General features: G+C 39.6%; 1 protein-coding gene across 3 annotated transcripts in view; it reads right to left on the bottom strand.

Moving 5' to 3' along the window:
- The window catches only part of ZNF451 (zinc finger protein 451), a 97,128-nt gene that overhangs the window by 13,441 nt on the left and 66,408 nt on the right, over positions 1–17,279 (bottom strand). For 2 of the 3 annotated variants that reach the window (XM_018038936.1, XM_018038937.1), the window contains exons 12-14: positions 9,432–9,562; positions 8,390–8,576; positions 1,585–1,653 (exon numbers count right to left, since the gene is read on the bottom strand). In XM_018038936.1, coding sequence (XP_017894425.1) covers positions 1,585–1,653; positions 8,390–8,576; positions 9,432–9,562 — 387 coding nt within the window. The remainder of the gene's footprint in view (positions 1–1,584; positions 1,654–8,389; positions 8,577–9,431; positions 9,563–17,279) is intronic. The other variant, XM_018038938.1, reaches the window with a different exon arrangement.

The raw sequence follows: 17,279 nt of genomic DNA, 5'->3' as shown, positions 1-17,279 counted from the left end.
AATACTTTTTCCAAACTAAAAAGTGATAAAAATGTAAAAACTATCAAAATCTCCCAGCCATAAAATGTATAACATAGATACAAAATGCTAGAAATTCTGATACATATTCAGTGATACAGATCTCAGATTTCCTGGGTTAGCTAGGAGCCCACAGGACTGTGGATGTTTCTCAAGTGTGGTTATTTAAAAGCTATACTTTTGTTTGGCATTTTCCATGGGATTAGTCATGGGTAGTAAGTGAAGACTGCGAAGTCTGAAGTACTTAGGTGCTCAGTGGTATTTCTCTTTTCGTGGACTTCACCAACAACTTAGCTGGCAGTTTCTGTTTAAAACTCACAAACGTTCTTTCATCTGTTTAACCTGTCATTACGTGGCTGCTTAGCACCGAGCCAGACCTCGCAAGACCATGTTGGGAAAACAAGCTGGTCAGAAAACTTGCTTCCAATTAAGTCACTGACTTACTGCCAATTTTGTTTAACTAATGAATTTTGAACATGAGAAAGATCAGTCTTCTCTGAATAGAATCTGCACTGAATAGAACCAATTCCTCTGCCAGACTCAATCTGTGCTCCCAGTCAGACCCACTGCACTCTAGAGCAGCGCCAGGGCACGGAGTGCAGCAGCAGGCCGTTCTGTGCGCCTCTTTTGCCACGTCGCCTTCCCTGAGTATACATTTCCACTCTCAAATCTCCACCAACAAACACCACGTTGGAACGTATATTGAGACTCCTACTGCGGCAATTCCCTGGGCGTCCAGTGGCTAAGACTCCACGCTTCCACTGCAGAGGGCATACGTTCTATCCCTGGTGGAGGAACTAAGATCCCACATGCTGTGTGGCGTGGTCAAAAAATTAAAAGAAAAAAGGACTCCTACTATTGTTCCTGAATGTCAAAGATGCCAATATGAGAGTTTCAACTTTCAGTAAGCTTATGTTCCAAAATCCTGTTGTTTCATTTCCTGCCCAGGATTATTAAAAAGCACAATTTGTTATGGAAAAACCACAGTAAAAGCTGGGACTTACATCACAACCAAACAGCGGCAGTTGGTAAATGATTTGATGTGAAGTAATATAAAAAGTTCTCTTAAACCTATGAAGGGAAACATAACTAATTTATAGAAAAAAATCTTGTAATATCCAGATATAAGTGCTTGCTTTCGTAGTTCCACTGCATAACTTTTAGTATTTTTAATTTAATACTATTTAAATAAAAATTAGGAAACCAAAATCCTTTCTTGGCCCCAGGACAGCAACCTTTTTCTGCAAAGGGTCAAAAAATAATTATTTTAGGTCTGGCTGCGGGATGGGGCAGGATCTATACCATCTGTGTCACAACTACTGTTCTTGGGGTGAGAAAGCGACAGCACAGCCCACACTTACACAGAGTGCGGACGGGCTCCGGCAAAACCGCACTCATCCTGGCCCCTAAATCACCTTACACAAGGAAACGCAAACTATCCTTTAAATGAAACAACAGCTTTAAAACACAGAACAAAACACAGTGGGAGGAGGGGGATGAAGAAAGAGAGGAGGAAGTTAAAAAACATAGAATCAAGTAGGTGAAGGGTTAACTCCATTAGGTTACCTTCTGCGGATCTGAATTCTTCTCCCACTGAAGCACTTTTTATACCCAGGTTATCATCACTGTCACATTCTGTAAGGAAGAATCAATAAACGCAAATGTACTTCTGAAAAAGTTACTGTGCCATTAATTTACGTACTCTAAAATGGTATGACTTTCAACGACTCCTCCCATACCCAAGCTTACTAATTACAATCCATTAGTGTTACACACCTTTCCCTAGTTTTTTAAAAGAATGATTACCAAATACTACTACTTAAATCAAGAAAAAATAAAAATGAATGAAACAGGTAATTCACTTTTAGCTCTATATTCAAAAGATTATTTGAAAAGTTTTTTTGTATGTTTAGGAAATAAGTTCCAGTATTTTTTTAAAAACTGTAAATTTTAAAAAGCTAATTTACTTGGACCCAGCAAATAAACTCCAAGTTTCATTTGCATTAAATCATCTTTAAAAGATTTTTTAGAGGTGACAGAAAAAATTCTCCTTTAGTTTGAAAATCATAAGCATTTATCTCAGTTGATATCTTATATGCTTCCTAATGAGAAACCTAAGGCTTTAAAATAATGAATGACATGACTGTCAAAAGCCACTTAAAACTTAAACATGGTACCATCAGGGACCTGGCTTTCACTTTCACTACATTTAAATCAATTTCTATCAGAGTGACTGAATCAGGGTTTAAATAACTGAATATAAATCATATGGACGTATATATGAAAATATGTAAAATCCTAAAATATACATTTAAAATTAATCAATTTACCATATTCTACAAATAGAAACCACTGTATAACTCTTATATTCCTTTAGTGCAAAAATTTATTATGTCATCTTTTGCTATTCCAGCAAAAACAATGTTTTTTTCTACAATATGTTATATACACTTACTACTTCAAATATTTCAAGCTATGTCTTAGTGAAATAAAACATTATATTTATAATTTGAAGAACAGAAAAATTAATTCTTCAAATATTAGGAACAAAGAAAATGCCCAAGCTTTCTGTTATTATAATTCAAAGTCAAGGCCAGTCAAAAGCAGCGTGTTGTAACTGGTCTAAATAACCCATCACTGCAGTGAAGGCCTATGTAGTCCTGCGGGCTATGAGTTTGACACTAGGTTGTAAACATTTTTAAAGTTTTCTTTGGCCTCAATCAGCACCACCCATAGAACAGAGAAAATCATGAATAATTTATTCTGTCTTCAGTACCTTGCATAGAATTAATTGTATCATATGGAAAGAGGCAGACAGACGCTCAGAATTAGGTGTAACAGCTATTTCACATGATGCCTATTCAACAGTGCATGCCACTGCTTCGGTCACCTGCACTTTCACAGCAGGGGTAAACTCATGTGCTCAGTTTTTAAGATGGCTTTAGAAACCTGTGTAACTGGTACCAACCTCCATCCAATTCATTTCAAAACGAAGACACAGACCAAAAAAATACAACAAAGTCCCAGGGTCATAAACCAGATGGCCACAGACAGTGTTCAGATTCAACAAAAACCATCTTGAAACATACTATGTTTTAAAGAGACTTTACTAAAGTCTTTAAACAGTAAACAGACTTAAAGTCTGTTTTCAATTTAAATTCAGTAATTATAACAGCCTATACTCTAGTTCACCCTTGTATTACTGAAGAAAAATATTCTAGGAAAGTTCAAGCTTTATATAAAATTCAAAGAAAGATGTTTAATTACTGAAGAACTATAAACACCTAAATACACAAACTGTTTTTAAAGAGAAAATCTTACATAAAGCAAATCAGTACTCTTGAACCAACCTATAAGATAATGTCAAGTTCTTTACACAAACAGATCTTTAAGAGCTTATATAAAAACAAGTAGCAGTTATTTTATCTTACAAAGAGCGTGACAACCAGGAGCAACATCACACAGTGCAAATAAAAATGCTGCTGACATGGTTCCTTTAACTCAGGCCGCCCTCACAAATGGTGACTGCATTCTACAGTCGAAAGAAAGAAAACAGGGCTTCCTAGTTTACTTACAAAAGATCCTAGGGAACTTACAATGACAAGTTGGCTATGTTTGACAAACAATCAGCTTACTTTTTAAAGGACCAGAATGGACAATCAAATCTTTTTATCTTCTACAAAAAGAAAAAGCATCTTCCTGTCACTATTTTAAGCACTCATAGTTGGTATCTACAAATACTCTGCGAAGTCATTAGACTGTAGCAGAGCATCTCTCATCTTCATTCTTCAAGGACGTGCTAAGAGCCAACAACGCACACTAGATTCTCTAACATGAAGTCGGGGCTTTGCATCAGTGAAAACCTGTCTTCGCAGATGATGGCTGCCTGGCCCCACGCAGCTATTTCAACGTTTCTGGGCCTTTGTTCCGTCATGTACAAAAGGGGGCGACCTAACATATCCCACCCCACAGCGATGCAAGGAGGATTAAATAACACATGGAAGAAGTTCTTTGAATGTTATAAACATCTTCAACACTACAAATACAAAAAACACCTAGCACGGCAGCTGGCACACAGTAGGTCCTCAGTAGCAAGATTAGTTCCCTTTTTCTTCTTTAAAACAACACTGAAGTGACAAGTGATGTCTGCATCTCTGAGATATGAGGCTTGAGTTAGAATGAACACATATTCGTGAATAAAATGTGAAAGGTTTAAAAAAAGAGCCTACCAGGCTCCCCTGACCAGGATCTCTAAAAAGCATCCATGTATCTTGGCAAACTTTTAAAAAGTAAAAGTCAGTACAATATAAAATAGAACTAAAAGAAGCATAAGGGGGCCATGGGTGTCAACTCAGGACAGGTCAGTATCGTTACATGTCTCCACAGGGATATACATATACTGCAACCAAAGTGCTGCTGCTGCAGCCCTGATGCACAGGAGACTGAGTCTACAGGGCAGAAACCACGACACATTCGAATCCTAATCTTAACTTAAAGGCTCATCCTGCTACAGAGAGTAACCGATTTATCCCAAACAGTACCCACAGTAACATTTCGCACCTGTGAGAGTGTGCGGGGTACACGCCGACGTTTGTGCACCGAGAGATGCTTCTCAGTTCTAATGCATATTAAATACCATTTCTTAACAAAAACTATTATTATTCTTAAGGCCATTTGTTAGGAAAGGTGAAGGAATAAAGTTACTCACAAAAATCGCTGGTCTTTGATAGTTATAAAGTTTATTACTAGGCCTTTCACAGTCTTCCATGAAGGGGAAAAAAAAAAAAACTGTCTTAAATCAAACTGAATCTGAACATACTATGATTCAGTATAACACTGTTTGAAATTTCAGAGTTATAAAAGCATCTTTGAATTCAGACCTAAATGAAATATGTAACTTAAAGGCTATACTTCTTTGGCCACTTAATTTTAATAATTTTCATTACTTTTAAAATGCATTGGCTATAGCACATGAAAAGATGCTCATTTGGAAAATGGAAATGAAGACCCAAATGAGGTACCACTGCGTACCCATTAGGATGGTTATTATCAAAAACAAAAATCAGAAAATAACAATTGTTGGCAAGGATGTAGAGAAACTGAAGCCTTCAAGACCTATTGGTGGGAATGTAAAATATTATAGTCCATGTGCAAAACAGTATGGAGGTTTCTCAAAAAATTAGAAATAGAGTTACCATGTTACCTAGCAATCACACTTCTGGGCATATACTCACAGAAACTGATCTGAGGGTCTAGAAGAGATGCCTGCCCCCACGCTTATAGCAACACGACTCACAACAGCTAAAGCATGAACACGCACCAAGTGTCTACCGATGGGTAAATGGACAGCAAAAGGGGGCACAGACATCCAACGGAGCACTACTCAGCCATAAAAAGGACCCTTTGACACAGGCTATAACATGAGTAAAACCTGAGAAAACGTTTTTCTCAGTGAAATAATAAGCCAGTCACAAAAATAGAAAGGCTGCATGATTTCACTTACAGGACACACTCAGGGTAGTCCCATTCATAGACAGGAGACAGGATGCTGGCTCCCCATGGGCTGAGGGAAGGACAGTGGGGAGTTTCTGTTTATTGGGCATGGGGTTTCAGTTGTCAAGATGAAAGGAGTTCTGGGGATGGATGGTGGTGGTGGCCACACAACAATGTGAATGCAGTTAACACCACACAACTGGTTTCCCAGGTGGTTCAGTGGTCAAGAATCTGCCTTCAATGCAGATCTGGGTTCGATCCCTGGGATGGGATGATCCCGTGGAGAAGGAAATGGAAACTCATTCTATTTGCTTGAAAAATCCCATGAACAGAGGAGCCTGGCAGGCTACAGTCCATGGGGTCACAAAGAGTCGGACGTGACTGAGTGACTTCATACAAACACACCACGCAACTGGACATTTCAGAATGGTTAGCATGGTAAATCTTATGTGTGAAAGTGTTAGTTGCTCAGTCATGCCCAACTCTGAAACCCCACAGACTGTAGCCCCCCAGGCTCCTCTGTCCATGGAATTCTCCAGCAAGAATACTAGAGTGGGTAACCATTCCCTTCTCCAGGGTATCTTATCTTCCCAACCCAGGGATCGAACCTGGGTTTCCTACATTGCAGGTGGGTTCTTTACCATCTGAGTCATCAGGGAAGCCCAAGAGCATGTATATTTTAGTACAATTTAAAAAAATAAAACAATGGAGAGAAAATCTAAAAATATATATAGTGGCTGGGAATCATGTTTCCTTTCTATGGTAGTAATAATTAATAATACCTGCTATTTACTGAGCACCTTTCTCGGCTTCCCTGATAGCTCAGCTGGTAAAGAATCCACCTGCAATGCAGGAGACTCTGGTTCGACTTCTGGGTTGGGAAGATCTGCTGGAGAAGGGATAGGCTACCCACTCCAGTATTCTTGGGCTTCCCTTGTGACTCAGCTGGTAAAGAATCTGCCTGCAATGCAGGAGACCTGGGTTCGATCCCTGGGTTGGGAAGATCTGCTGGGATGGGAAAGGCTACCCACTCCAGTATTCTTGCCTCGAGAATTCAATGGACTATACAGCCCAGAGGGGTGCAAAGAGTTGGACTCTAGACACTATACATGTCACTAATTCTTACAGACTTATAGATATGAAAGTGAGACTCACAAAAAGTTGAATATCTTTGCCTGAAATCACACTACTAGGAAGCAGCTACCTTAGCATTTGAACAAATGCCCATGCCCTTCTTTATACACTGCACTGCCTCTGTTTATCACAAAAATTGAAAATAAAGTACACATGTGCCCCCAAAGAGCAGTAAGTTCAAACGAGCACTGACTATGAATAAATGATTTTAAAAATACATAGAGTATAAGAAATATTCATAAAAGAACTTCAGTATATAACAATAACCTACACCTTACCTCTAACCCTAACATACCCATTTATATGCAGCTTTCACTCCAAATAAAGTTGAAAAAAAGGCAAAATCGTTAACAGCTCTCAATACCAAAGCAACGCTCCCAAGAGCAGCAGGAGGAAGACAAGGGGGTTGGCCTGGGTGGCAAAGGTAAAAATTAAATATTTTATGAAATATTACATAGATGTTTTTAAGGATCGGGGAAGGGATGATAAAAGAATGGAAGAAGAAGTGGTTAAAAAAAGTTACCAACACAGGGAATTCTACTCAATACTCAGTAATGCCCTATATGGGAAAAGAATCTAAAAAAGAGGGTTTACAGGTATATGCATAACTGACTCACTTGGCTGTACACCTGAAAACTAACACAACATTGTAAATCAACTATATCCAATAAAAATTTTAATTAAAATTTTTTTAAAAAGAAAGAAAAGGAAAAAAAAAGCCACAAACAGAAAAAGCAAGTGAATGAAAACAAAAACTACAGAATAGGAAGATAACATTCAGTACTACAATATGACATAAATAAGCAAAATAGTGTTGACTTTCCTTTAAAGAGCACGAGTGTGCCAGCAGCTCAATGGTTCCTAACTTTGAATTTATCCACTGCAATGAGTGACCAGAGCAAAGTTCTTCAGAACAGATCTTCAATCAAAATGCGGCTCTACATATATGAAATGAAGAAATTAGCAAAGAGGAGGGCATACTTGGGAAATGCAAAGGCAAATAGTAAACATTCCAAGAAGTAGTCACTTTCTCACTGAAGTCATTCATCAATATCTTTAAACTCTTTTCATGGCTGCAACTTATTAGGATATTTAAAAACTATTCTTTTATTCTCTCCTACCCACATTTACTTCAGAAATTAAAAAAACAAAGACAAAACCATCTGGGTCCCTAGAATTATACCCTTTCCTAAATATTGGTTAGTTAAACTGGCCACCAGCATGCCCATTCACTGAACAATCTCAGAAAGGCAGAGAGAGTGCAGGACAGGGGCTCCTAGTCCTTCAAGGTAATAAAAATCGCTCAGGGCTTCGTTCTGTCACTGTCAACCTCCTAAATGCCTTTTTTTTTTTGGGGGGGGGGTATTGCCATATTTACTGCTTTCTGGTTTCTCCTATAAGCACTTTGCTTTCTGAAAAACTGAAGATAAATTTAGAATTTCCAAAACAAAATGAAGATCCAGATTCTGAGCTTTACAAGACTCTAATAGCATATTTCAAACCATTAAATATACGAATATAAATTTTATCCTTTAGACGAAAAAGGGCTCCAGAAAATCACGAATTCATCCTCCTTCTAATACACTCAAAATGAAAACAGATAAGGAATGAAACACAACAAGCATGAGCGCGGGGCAGTTTAGTAAGCAGGCGCAGGGCGAGAGTGGGCAGCAGTTTATTGGCTTCTCTCAGCAGTGAAGTCTCCTCCTTTTGGGCGGTTTGCCCCGAGGCTGCAGCTGCATACCTTTGGTGGTGTCAGATATGCTATTTAACAAGGCACACATCATATCTCCCTCTAAGTGGTGAGGGTTGAGTATATGTGCTGGCCTCTGAGTCTTCTTAAACTGATTCTCTAGCTCCAGAAAACCTTGATCTCCTGAGAGGATGGTGAAAGGAATCTGCTTGGGCAGCTGTTCATCTAGACGGCCAGCCTAAGTTGGAACAAATGGCACACGTCAAATCAGCATCTGTGCTTCCAATCAAGTTACAGCTGTTTCAGAATGAACGCCTACCTAGAAAGGTGTATTTCGCATGTCCCCTTGCTCCCACTAAAGTATGATATAAAGATCTCATTCATAAATAAAATATATTAATACCGTATTTTAAAAATGTAAAGTGCTGTCAATTTTAAGATAAACTGTTTAATGTGCCACTAAGAGAGAAAGAAAAAAAGAGGAGGCCCCCATATAAAGGTGGAACAGTAGTAACAGGGCTAAAGTAAGCAAAGTCACAGTAAAGCAAGCAAGCTCAACCTTAAAACTGGCTAGATGGAAAAAGAAATTATCTTGTGGTTTAAAATATAAGCAGCAATCAACAAGTCTACAGAGTAAATTCATGTTATCAGTGTGACACAGAAAAGCTTAAGCAGAAAATTTAATTTAAACTGGGTCACAAGTGGGTCGTTTCTCCAGGCAACTAGCTGAGGCAGAAGCAAATGCAGATTTCACCTGGGCCAACAGTGACTGTCACAGGGCCTGCTCATTTCAGAGATGTTAAATGTGGAAGCGCCTCATGCGTCAGAGAGTGACACCGCCTGATCATTTATTCTACAAACAGTTACGGTTCTACCATGCACAGCCGAGGGCTGGCTAGAACTGGGGATGAAGCAGTAAACACGTGCTACACGTTCCTGCTCCCAATGGTCTTAACTAGAACTTGATGCACAAGGTTTTATACAAAAGACACAGCACTAGAAAGGAATCTACAGTGTCATTACGATTTAAGTGGGAAAATTAATCAAATGGGTCCTAGAGTCACAGAAGATTCTGAATAAAGCAATGACTCACATGCATACATATGGCAAAATCGGCAGCATCTTTTCTCTTGCTGCAGCGAGGATGCAGGAAGAAGCAGCCGATGCGGTTCAGGTAGTTGTAGACCTTACAGTGGGCCGGGGGCTTCCAGTTGGTGTTTCCCCCTGTCGTGTTTAGAACAATAAACAACACTGTTGTTTACAACAGGCACAAACGAGGAGTCAAACAAAAGAAGCCAGAACAGAAGAACAGACATAACTGAAAACTCCATAAGGAAAAACAAATACTAGGATAAAAATGTTTCTAGAAAAAAAGTACCAGAGTAGAAGGCAGAATAGGCAGTTCCAGCACAGGGTGCTGCTGAAACCTCAGGAAAGTAGACAACTGCTCCAAACCTGACTAGTAAGCGGAAGACTCACAGAGACGTTCAGCAGAACCACAGTAATGTGTGTGAAATTCTTTGGTGTCGTTCTACATGAATGTATGCATTAGTGGATTTTTTACAAGTATGTTAAGGCTGCTCGCTGAATTAAAAGAGTGGTCAATCAGGAAAGCTGGACTTACTGAAAGCCTTATCCAGGTCAGTGGGTTTCTATCTTAAATCCTAATCCTCTTCTTTGTATACGGTTTCCTATCAAATGTGGCAAATGCACCATATTTCACTGTACTGTGCTTTAATACTATTTTTTTTAATTACAAATTGAAGGTCCGTGGCAACTCTGCCTTGACTGGGCTTATCAATGTCACTTATCCAACAGCATTTGCTAACTTGCTGTCACATTTCGATGATATTCATGGTATTTCACACTTTCCATCATTATTATATTGTTATGGTGATCACTCATGTTACCACTGTAATTGCTTGGGTGCACCACAAACCATGCCCATACAAGACAGCAAACTTAACTAATAAATGTTCTGTACATTCTGATCGCTCCGCCAACTTGCCCTTTACTGCCTTTCTGCCCTTCTGGGCACCCTACACCTTGAGACACAATATTGAAGGTAGGCCAATTAATAACCCCACAATGGCCTCTAAGTGTTCTAGTGAAATGAAGAGTCTCAATTTCTCAAATTAAACCAGAAGCTAGCAATGATTAAGCTCAGTGAGAAAGGAATATCCAAAGACTAGACAGGCTTAAAGGCAGGCCTGTTGCTAGATGACCATCATATGATGACCATTATATCTACTACTGTGGGCAAGAATCCCTCAGAAGAAATGGAGTAGCCATCATAGTCAACGAAAGAGTCCGAAATGCAGTACTTGGATGCAATTTCAAAAATGAAAGAATGATCTCTGTTTCCAAGGCAAACAATTGAATATCACAGTAGTTAAAGTCTATGCCCCGGCCAGTAATGCTGAAGAAGCTGAACGGTTCTATGAAGACCTATAAGACATTCTAGAACTAACACCCAAAACACATGTCCTCTTCATGATAGGGGACTGGAATACAAAAGTAGGAAGTCAAGAAACACCTGGCATAACATGCAAATTTGGCCTTGGGAGTACAGAATGAAGCAGGGCAAAGGCTAAGAGAGTTGCCAAGAGAACACACTGGTCATAGCAAAAACCCTCTCCCAATAACACAAGAGAAGACTCTACACATGGACATCACCAGATGGTCAATACCGAAATCAGACTGATTATACTCTTTGCAGCCACAGATAGAGAAATTCTATATGGTCAGCAAAAACAAGAACGAGAGCTGACTGTGGCTCAGATCATGAACACCTTATTGCCAAATTCAGACTTAAATGGAAGAAAGTAGGGGAAACCATTAGACCATTCAGGTATGACCTAAATCAAATCCCTTATGATTATACAGTAGAAGTGACAAATAGATTCAGGGGATTAGATATGACAGTCAGAGTGCCTGAAGAACTATGGATGGTGGTTCGTGACATTGTACAGGAGGCAGGGATCAAGACCATCCCAAGAAAAAGAAATGCAAAAAGGCAAAAGGGTTGTTGGAGGAAGCCTTACAAATAGCTGTGAATAGAAGAGAAGCAAAAAGCAAAGGAGAAAAGGAAAGCTATAACCATTTGAACACAGAGTTCCAAAGAATAGCTAGGAGAGAGGAAAACAATAGAATGGGCAAGTTGGGAGATGTCTTCAAGAAAATCAGAGAAACCAAGGGAACATTTCATGCAAAGATGAGCTCAATAAAGGACAGAAACGGTATGGACCTAACAGAAGCAGACGATATTAAGAAGAGGTGGCAAGAATACACAGAAGAACTATACAAAAAAGATCTCCATGACCCAGATAATCACAATGGTGTGATCACTCACCTAGAGCCAGACATCCTGGAATGTGAAGTCAAGTGGGCCTTAGGAAGCATCACTACGAACAAAACTAGTGGAGGTGATGGAAATCCAGTTGAGCTATTTCAAATCCTAAAAGATGATGCTGTGAAAGTGCTGCACTCAATATGCCAGCAAACTTGGAAAATTCAGCAGTGGCCACAGGACTAGATAAGGTCAGTTTTTATTCCAATCCCAAAGAAAGGCAATGCTAAAGAATGTTCAAACTACCACACAATTGCACTCTTCTCACATGCTCAAAATTCTCCAAGCCAGGCTTTAACAGTACATGAACCGTGAACTTCCAGATGTTCAAGCTGGATTTAGAAAAGGTATAGGAACCAGCGATCAAACTGCCAACATCCGCTGGATCACTGAAAAGCCAAGAGAGTTCCAGAAAAACATCTGTTTATGCTTTATTGACTATGCCAAAGCCTTTGACTGTGTGGATCACAACACACTGTGGAAAATTCTTCAAGAGCTGGGAATACCAGACCACCTGACCTGCCTCTTGAGAAATCTGTATGCAGGTAAAGAAGCAACAGCTAAGAGCTGGACATGGAACAATGGACTGGTTCCAAATCGGGAAAGGAGTACATCAAGGCTGTATATTGTCACCCTGCTTATTTAACATATGCAGAGTGTATCATGCAAACTGATGACAAGCTGGAATACAGATTATCAGGAGAAATATCAATAACCTCAGATATGCAGATGACATCACCCTCATGGCAGAAAGCGAAGAACTAAAGAGCCTCTTGATTAGAGTGAAAAAGCTGGCTTAAAACTCAACATTCAAAAAACTAAGATCATGGTATCTGGTCCCATCACTTCACGGCAGACAGATAGGGAAATAATGGAAACAGTGAGAAACTTTATTTTCTTGGGCTCTAAAATCACTGCAGATGGTGACTGCAGCCATGAAATTAAAAGACTCTTGCTCCTTGGAAGAAAAGCTATGAGCACCCTAGGCAGCATAGTGAAAAGCAGAGACATTATTTTGCTGACACAGGTCTGTCTAGTCAGAGCTATGGTTTTTCCAGTAGTCAAGTCTGGATGTGAGAGTTCAACCATAAGGAAAGCTGAGCACTGAAGAACTGATGCTTTTGAACTTTGGTGCTGGAGAAGACTCTTGAGAGTCCCTTGGACTATAAGGAGATCAAACCAGTCAGTTGAAAAAGGAAATCAGTCCTGAATATTCATTGGAAGGACTGATGCTGAAGCTGAAACTCCAGTACTTTGGCTACCTAATGCGAAGAGCTGACTCACTGGAAAAGACCCTGATCCTGGCAAAAACTGAAGGTGAGAGGAGAATGGTTGGATGGCATCTGAAGTGTTACACTGAATGTCATGCTGTTAAAGTGCTCTGAAGACAGAGGATGAGATGGGTGGATGGCATCACTGACTAGATGGATGTGAGTTTGAGCAAGCTCCAGGAGTTGTTGCTGGACAGGGAAGCCTGGTGTGCTGCAGGCCATGCGGTCAAAAAGAGTTGAACACGATGGAGCAACTCAACTGAACTGAGGCCCCACATCACGCTTTTCAGCTGGGGATCAGGCAAGCAGACAGGTAATCCCCAGGGACTCTGACTTTGAAAGCCAGTGAGATTTGATTATAGAAATTCCACAGGACTGAGAGAAACAGAGACTCTGTTCTTGGAGGGCAAAAACAAAACCATGTGTCCACCAGGACCCAGGGGAAGGAGCAGTAACCCCACAGGAAATTGAGTCAGACCTGCCTTGAGTGTTTCAGGATCTCCTACAGAAGGCAAGGGTTGGGAGTGGCCTGCCATGGGGAAAGGGGTCCTGGTAGACGCATCTTGGTGTAAGTTCTCTTAGAGGCTGTGATTAGCCCTACCATAGAACCTACAGACTCTAGGACTGGGTGACTCAGGTCAAACAACTAATAGGGAGGGAGCGCAGCCCCACCCATCAGCAGACAATTGGATTAAAGTTTTCCTGAGTATGGCCCTGCCCATCAGAGCAAGACCCAGTTTTCCCCACAGCCAGTCCCTTCCATCAAGAAGCCTGCACAAACCTCTTATCCTCATTCACCACAGGGCAGACAGAAGAAACAAGAACTACAATCCTGCAATCCCCAAGAAGAAAACCGCAATCACAGAAAGCTAACCAAATGAAAAGAAACAGGATTATATACCAGATGAAGGAGCAAGATAAATCCCCCAAAAACAACTAAATGAACTGGAGACAGGCAACCTTCCAGAAAAAGAATTCAGAATAATAATAGCAAAGATGATCTAGGATCCTGGAAAAAGAATGGGGAAGACGCAATAAATGTTTACCAAAGACCTAGAAGAATTAAAGAACTAACAGAAATGAACAATACACTCAGTTCAGTTCAGTCACTCAGTTGTGTCCAACTCTTTGCAACCCCATGGACTGCAGCACACCAGGCTTCCCTGTCCATCACCAACTCCTGGAGCTTGCTCAAATTCCAATCCATTGAGTTGGTAACGCCATCCAACCATCTCCTCACTAGAAGGAATCAATAGCAGAATAACTGTGGCAGAAGAATGGATAAGTGATCTGGAAGATAGAATGGCAGAAATCATGCTGCAAAATAGAATATAGAAAAAAGAATGAAAAGAAATGAAGACAGACTAAGAGGCCTCTGGGACAACATTAACCACACCAATATTCTCATAATAGGGGTCCCAGAAGGAGAGAGAGAGAGAAAGACAGAAAGGACCCAAGGAAATATTTGAAAAGATAACAGCTGGCAACTTTCCCAACACGAGAAAGGAAATAGTCAACCATGTCCAGGAGGTGCAGAGTACCAGGCAGGATATACTAAGGAGAAACACACTGAAACACACAGTAATCAAACTGACAAAAATTAAAGACAAAGATAAAATATTAAAAGCAACAAGGGAAAAAGGAAAAAGAGCATGAAAGGGAAATCCCACAAGGTTACCAGCTGATTTTTCAACAGAAACTCTACAAGCCAGAAGGGAATGGCATGATATAGTCCAAGTGATGAAAGGGAAGCAGCAACAACCAAGAATGGTAATAGGATCATACATATCATTAATTACCTAAAATTTAAATGCACCAAGCAAAAGACATAAGACGGCTGGGTGTCTTCAAAAACAAGGCTCATACACATGTTATCTGCAAGAGACCCACCTCAGATCTAGGGACACTTACAGACTGAAAGTAAGAGGATAGGAGAAGGTATTTCACACAAATGGAAATGATAAGAGAGATGGAGCAGCATTACTCGCATCAGACAAAATAAACTTACAAAGACCGTTATAACAGACAGAGGAGGACACTACATAATGATCAAGGATTCAATCCAAGAAGAAGACACAACAATTATAAATATATGTGCACCCAACACAGGAACACCTCAATGCAAGAGGCAAATATTAATGGACATAAAGGGAAAAATCGACAGGACCACAGTATTAGTGGGGGACTTAATACTCTACTTTCATCAATGGAGAGACCATCTGGACAGAAAATTAATGAGGAAATAGAGGCCTTAAATGACACTTTAGACAAGTTGGACTTAATTGATATTTATAGAATATTCCAACAGACTGCACATTCTTATCAAGCATACACAGAACATTCTCCAGGACTGACCACATGCTGGGCCATAAGGTGACCCTTGGTAAATTTTGGAAAATTGAAATCATATCAAGCATCTTTTATGATCACAACACTATGAGAAATAAACTATAAGAAAAAAACTCTAAGAAACATAAACATGTGGCAGTTAAGTGATATGCTATTAAACAACCATTGGATCACTAAAGAAATCAAAGAGGAAATTAAAATACCTAGAAACAAATGAAAACAAAAGCACAATGGTCCAAAACCTATGAGATGCAGCAAAAGCAGTTAGTTCTAAGAGGGAAGCTTATAGCAATACAATCTTTACCTCAAGAAACAAGAAAAGTCTCAAATAGACAACTTAACCTTACATCTAAAACAACTAGAAAAAGAAAACCTAAAGAGAAAAACAAAGAAAACCTAAGCCTTACAAAAGGAAGGAAATCATAAATATCTGAGCAAAAATAAATGAAATAGAAACAAATAAAGCAATCGCAAAGATCAATGAATCTAAAAGCTAGGTCTTTGAAAAGATAAAAATTGAAAACCCTTTAGCTAGACTCATCAAGAAAAAAAGAAAGAGGACTCAACTCAATAAAATCAAACCTGGAAAAGGAAAATTTACAACTGACTCCACAGAAATGTCAAGGGTCGTTAAGAGACTACTATGAAGAACTGCATGCCAATAAAATGGACAGCCTGGTAGAAATGGACAAATTCTTAGAAAGGTACAGTCTCGTTAGACTGAACCAGGAAGAAATAGAAAATATGAGCAAGCCAATCACAAGCACTGAAATTGAAACCATGATTAAAAACCTCCCAATAAACAAAACTCCAGGACCTGACAGCTTCCCAGGCAAATTTTATCATTTAGAGAAGAGTTAACACCTATCCTTCTGAAATTTGTTTCAAAAAACTGGAGAGGAAGGAAAACTTCAAAACTCATTTTATGAGGCCACCATCACCCTGATACCAAAAGCAGACAAAGATACCACAAGAAAATTACAGAATTACAGGCCAGTACCACTGATGATTTCCTAGTGCTTTCCTAGTGGCTCAGTGGTAAAGAATCTGCCTGCAAATGCAGGAAATTCAAGTTCAATTTCTGGGTCGGGAAGATCCCCTGCAGAACGAAATAGCCACTTATTCCAGTATTCATGCCTGGAGAATCCTATGGACAGCGATGCCTGGCAGGCATCTTGCATCCATGCGGATGCAAGAGTCAGACACGATTTAGTGGCTAAACAATAACAAAGCCACTGATGAACACAGATGCAAAAATTCTCAACAGAATACTACCAATCCAACAGTATATTAAAAAGATCATAATGATGATCAAGTGGGATTCATCCCAGGGATGCAAGGCATCCACCAATCAATCCATGTGACACACCACATCAGCAAACTGAAGAATAAAAACCATACGATCATCTCAACAAACTGAAAAGCTTTTGACACAGTTCATCACTCACGAATGAGGAAAAACTCTCCAGACAGGGGGCAAAGAGGGTACACAGAACACAGTAGTGTAACTGCCCAATGGTGTCCAACTCTTTGCAACCCTATGGACTGCAGCCTGCCAGGCTCCTTAACATAATAAAGGCCATACATGACAAGTGTACAACTAACATCATACTCAATGGTGAAAAGCTGAAAACATTCACTCTAAGATCAGGAGCCAGACAATGATGCCCACTCTCGCCACTTTTATTCAACACAGTTTTGGAAGTCTCAGCTATAGCAATCAGTGAGAAAAAGAAGCAAAAGGACTCTAAATTGGAAAAGAAGAAGTTAAACTGTCACTGTTTGCAGATGACCTGATACTAAATATAGCAATTCCATTTACCATAACATCAAAGGAAAAAAAAAAAAAAAACCTAGGAACAAACCTACCCAAGGAAACAAAAGACATGTACTCTAAAAACTATTAAGATGCTGATGAAAGAAATCAAAGAACACATAAACAAACGGAAAGATAGATATACCATGCTTGCAG

This window comes from Capra hircus, chromosome 23 (genome assembly GCF_001704415.2).
Source record: "Capra hircus breed San Clemente chromosome 23, ASM170441v1, whole genome shotgun sequence".
In the NCBI taxonomy this organism is placed as follows: domain Eukaryota; kingdom Metazoa; phylum Chordata; class Mammalia; order Artiodactyla; family Bovidae; genus Capra; species Capra hircus.
Note: the sequence above shows the minus strand (reverse complement) of the source record. Positions and strands in the feature narration are given on the sequence as shown.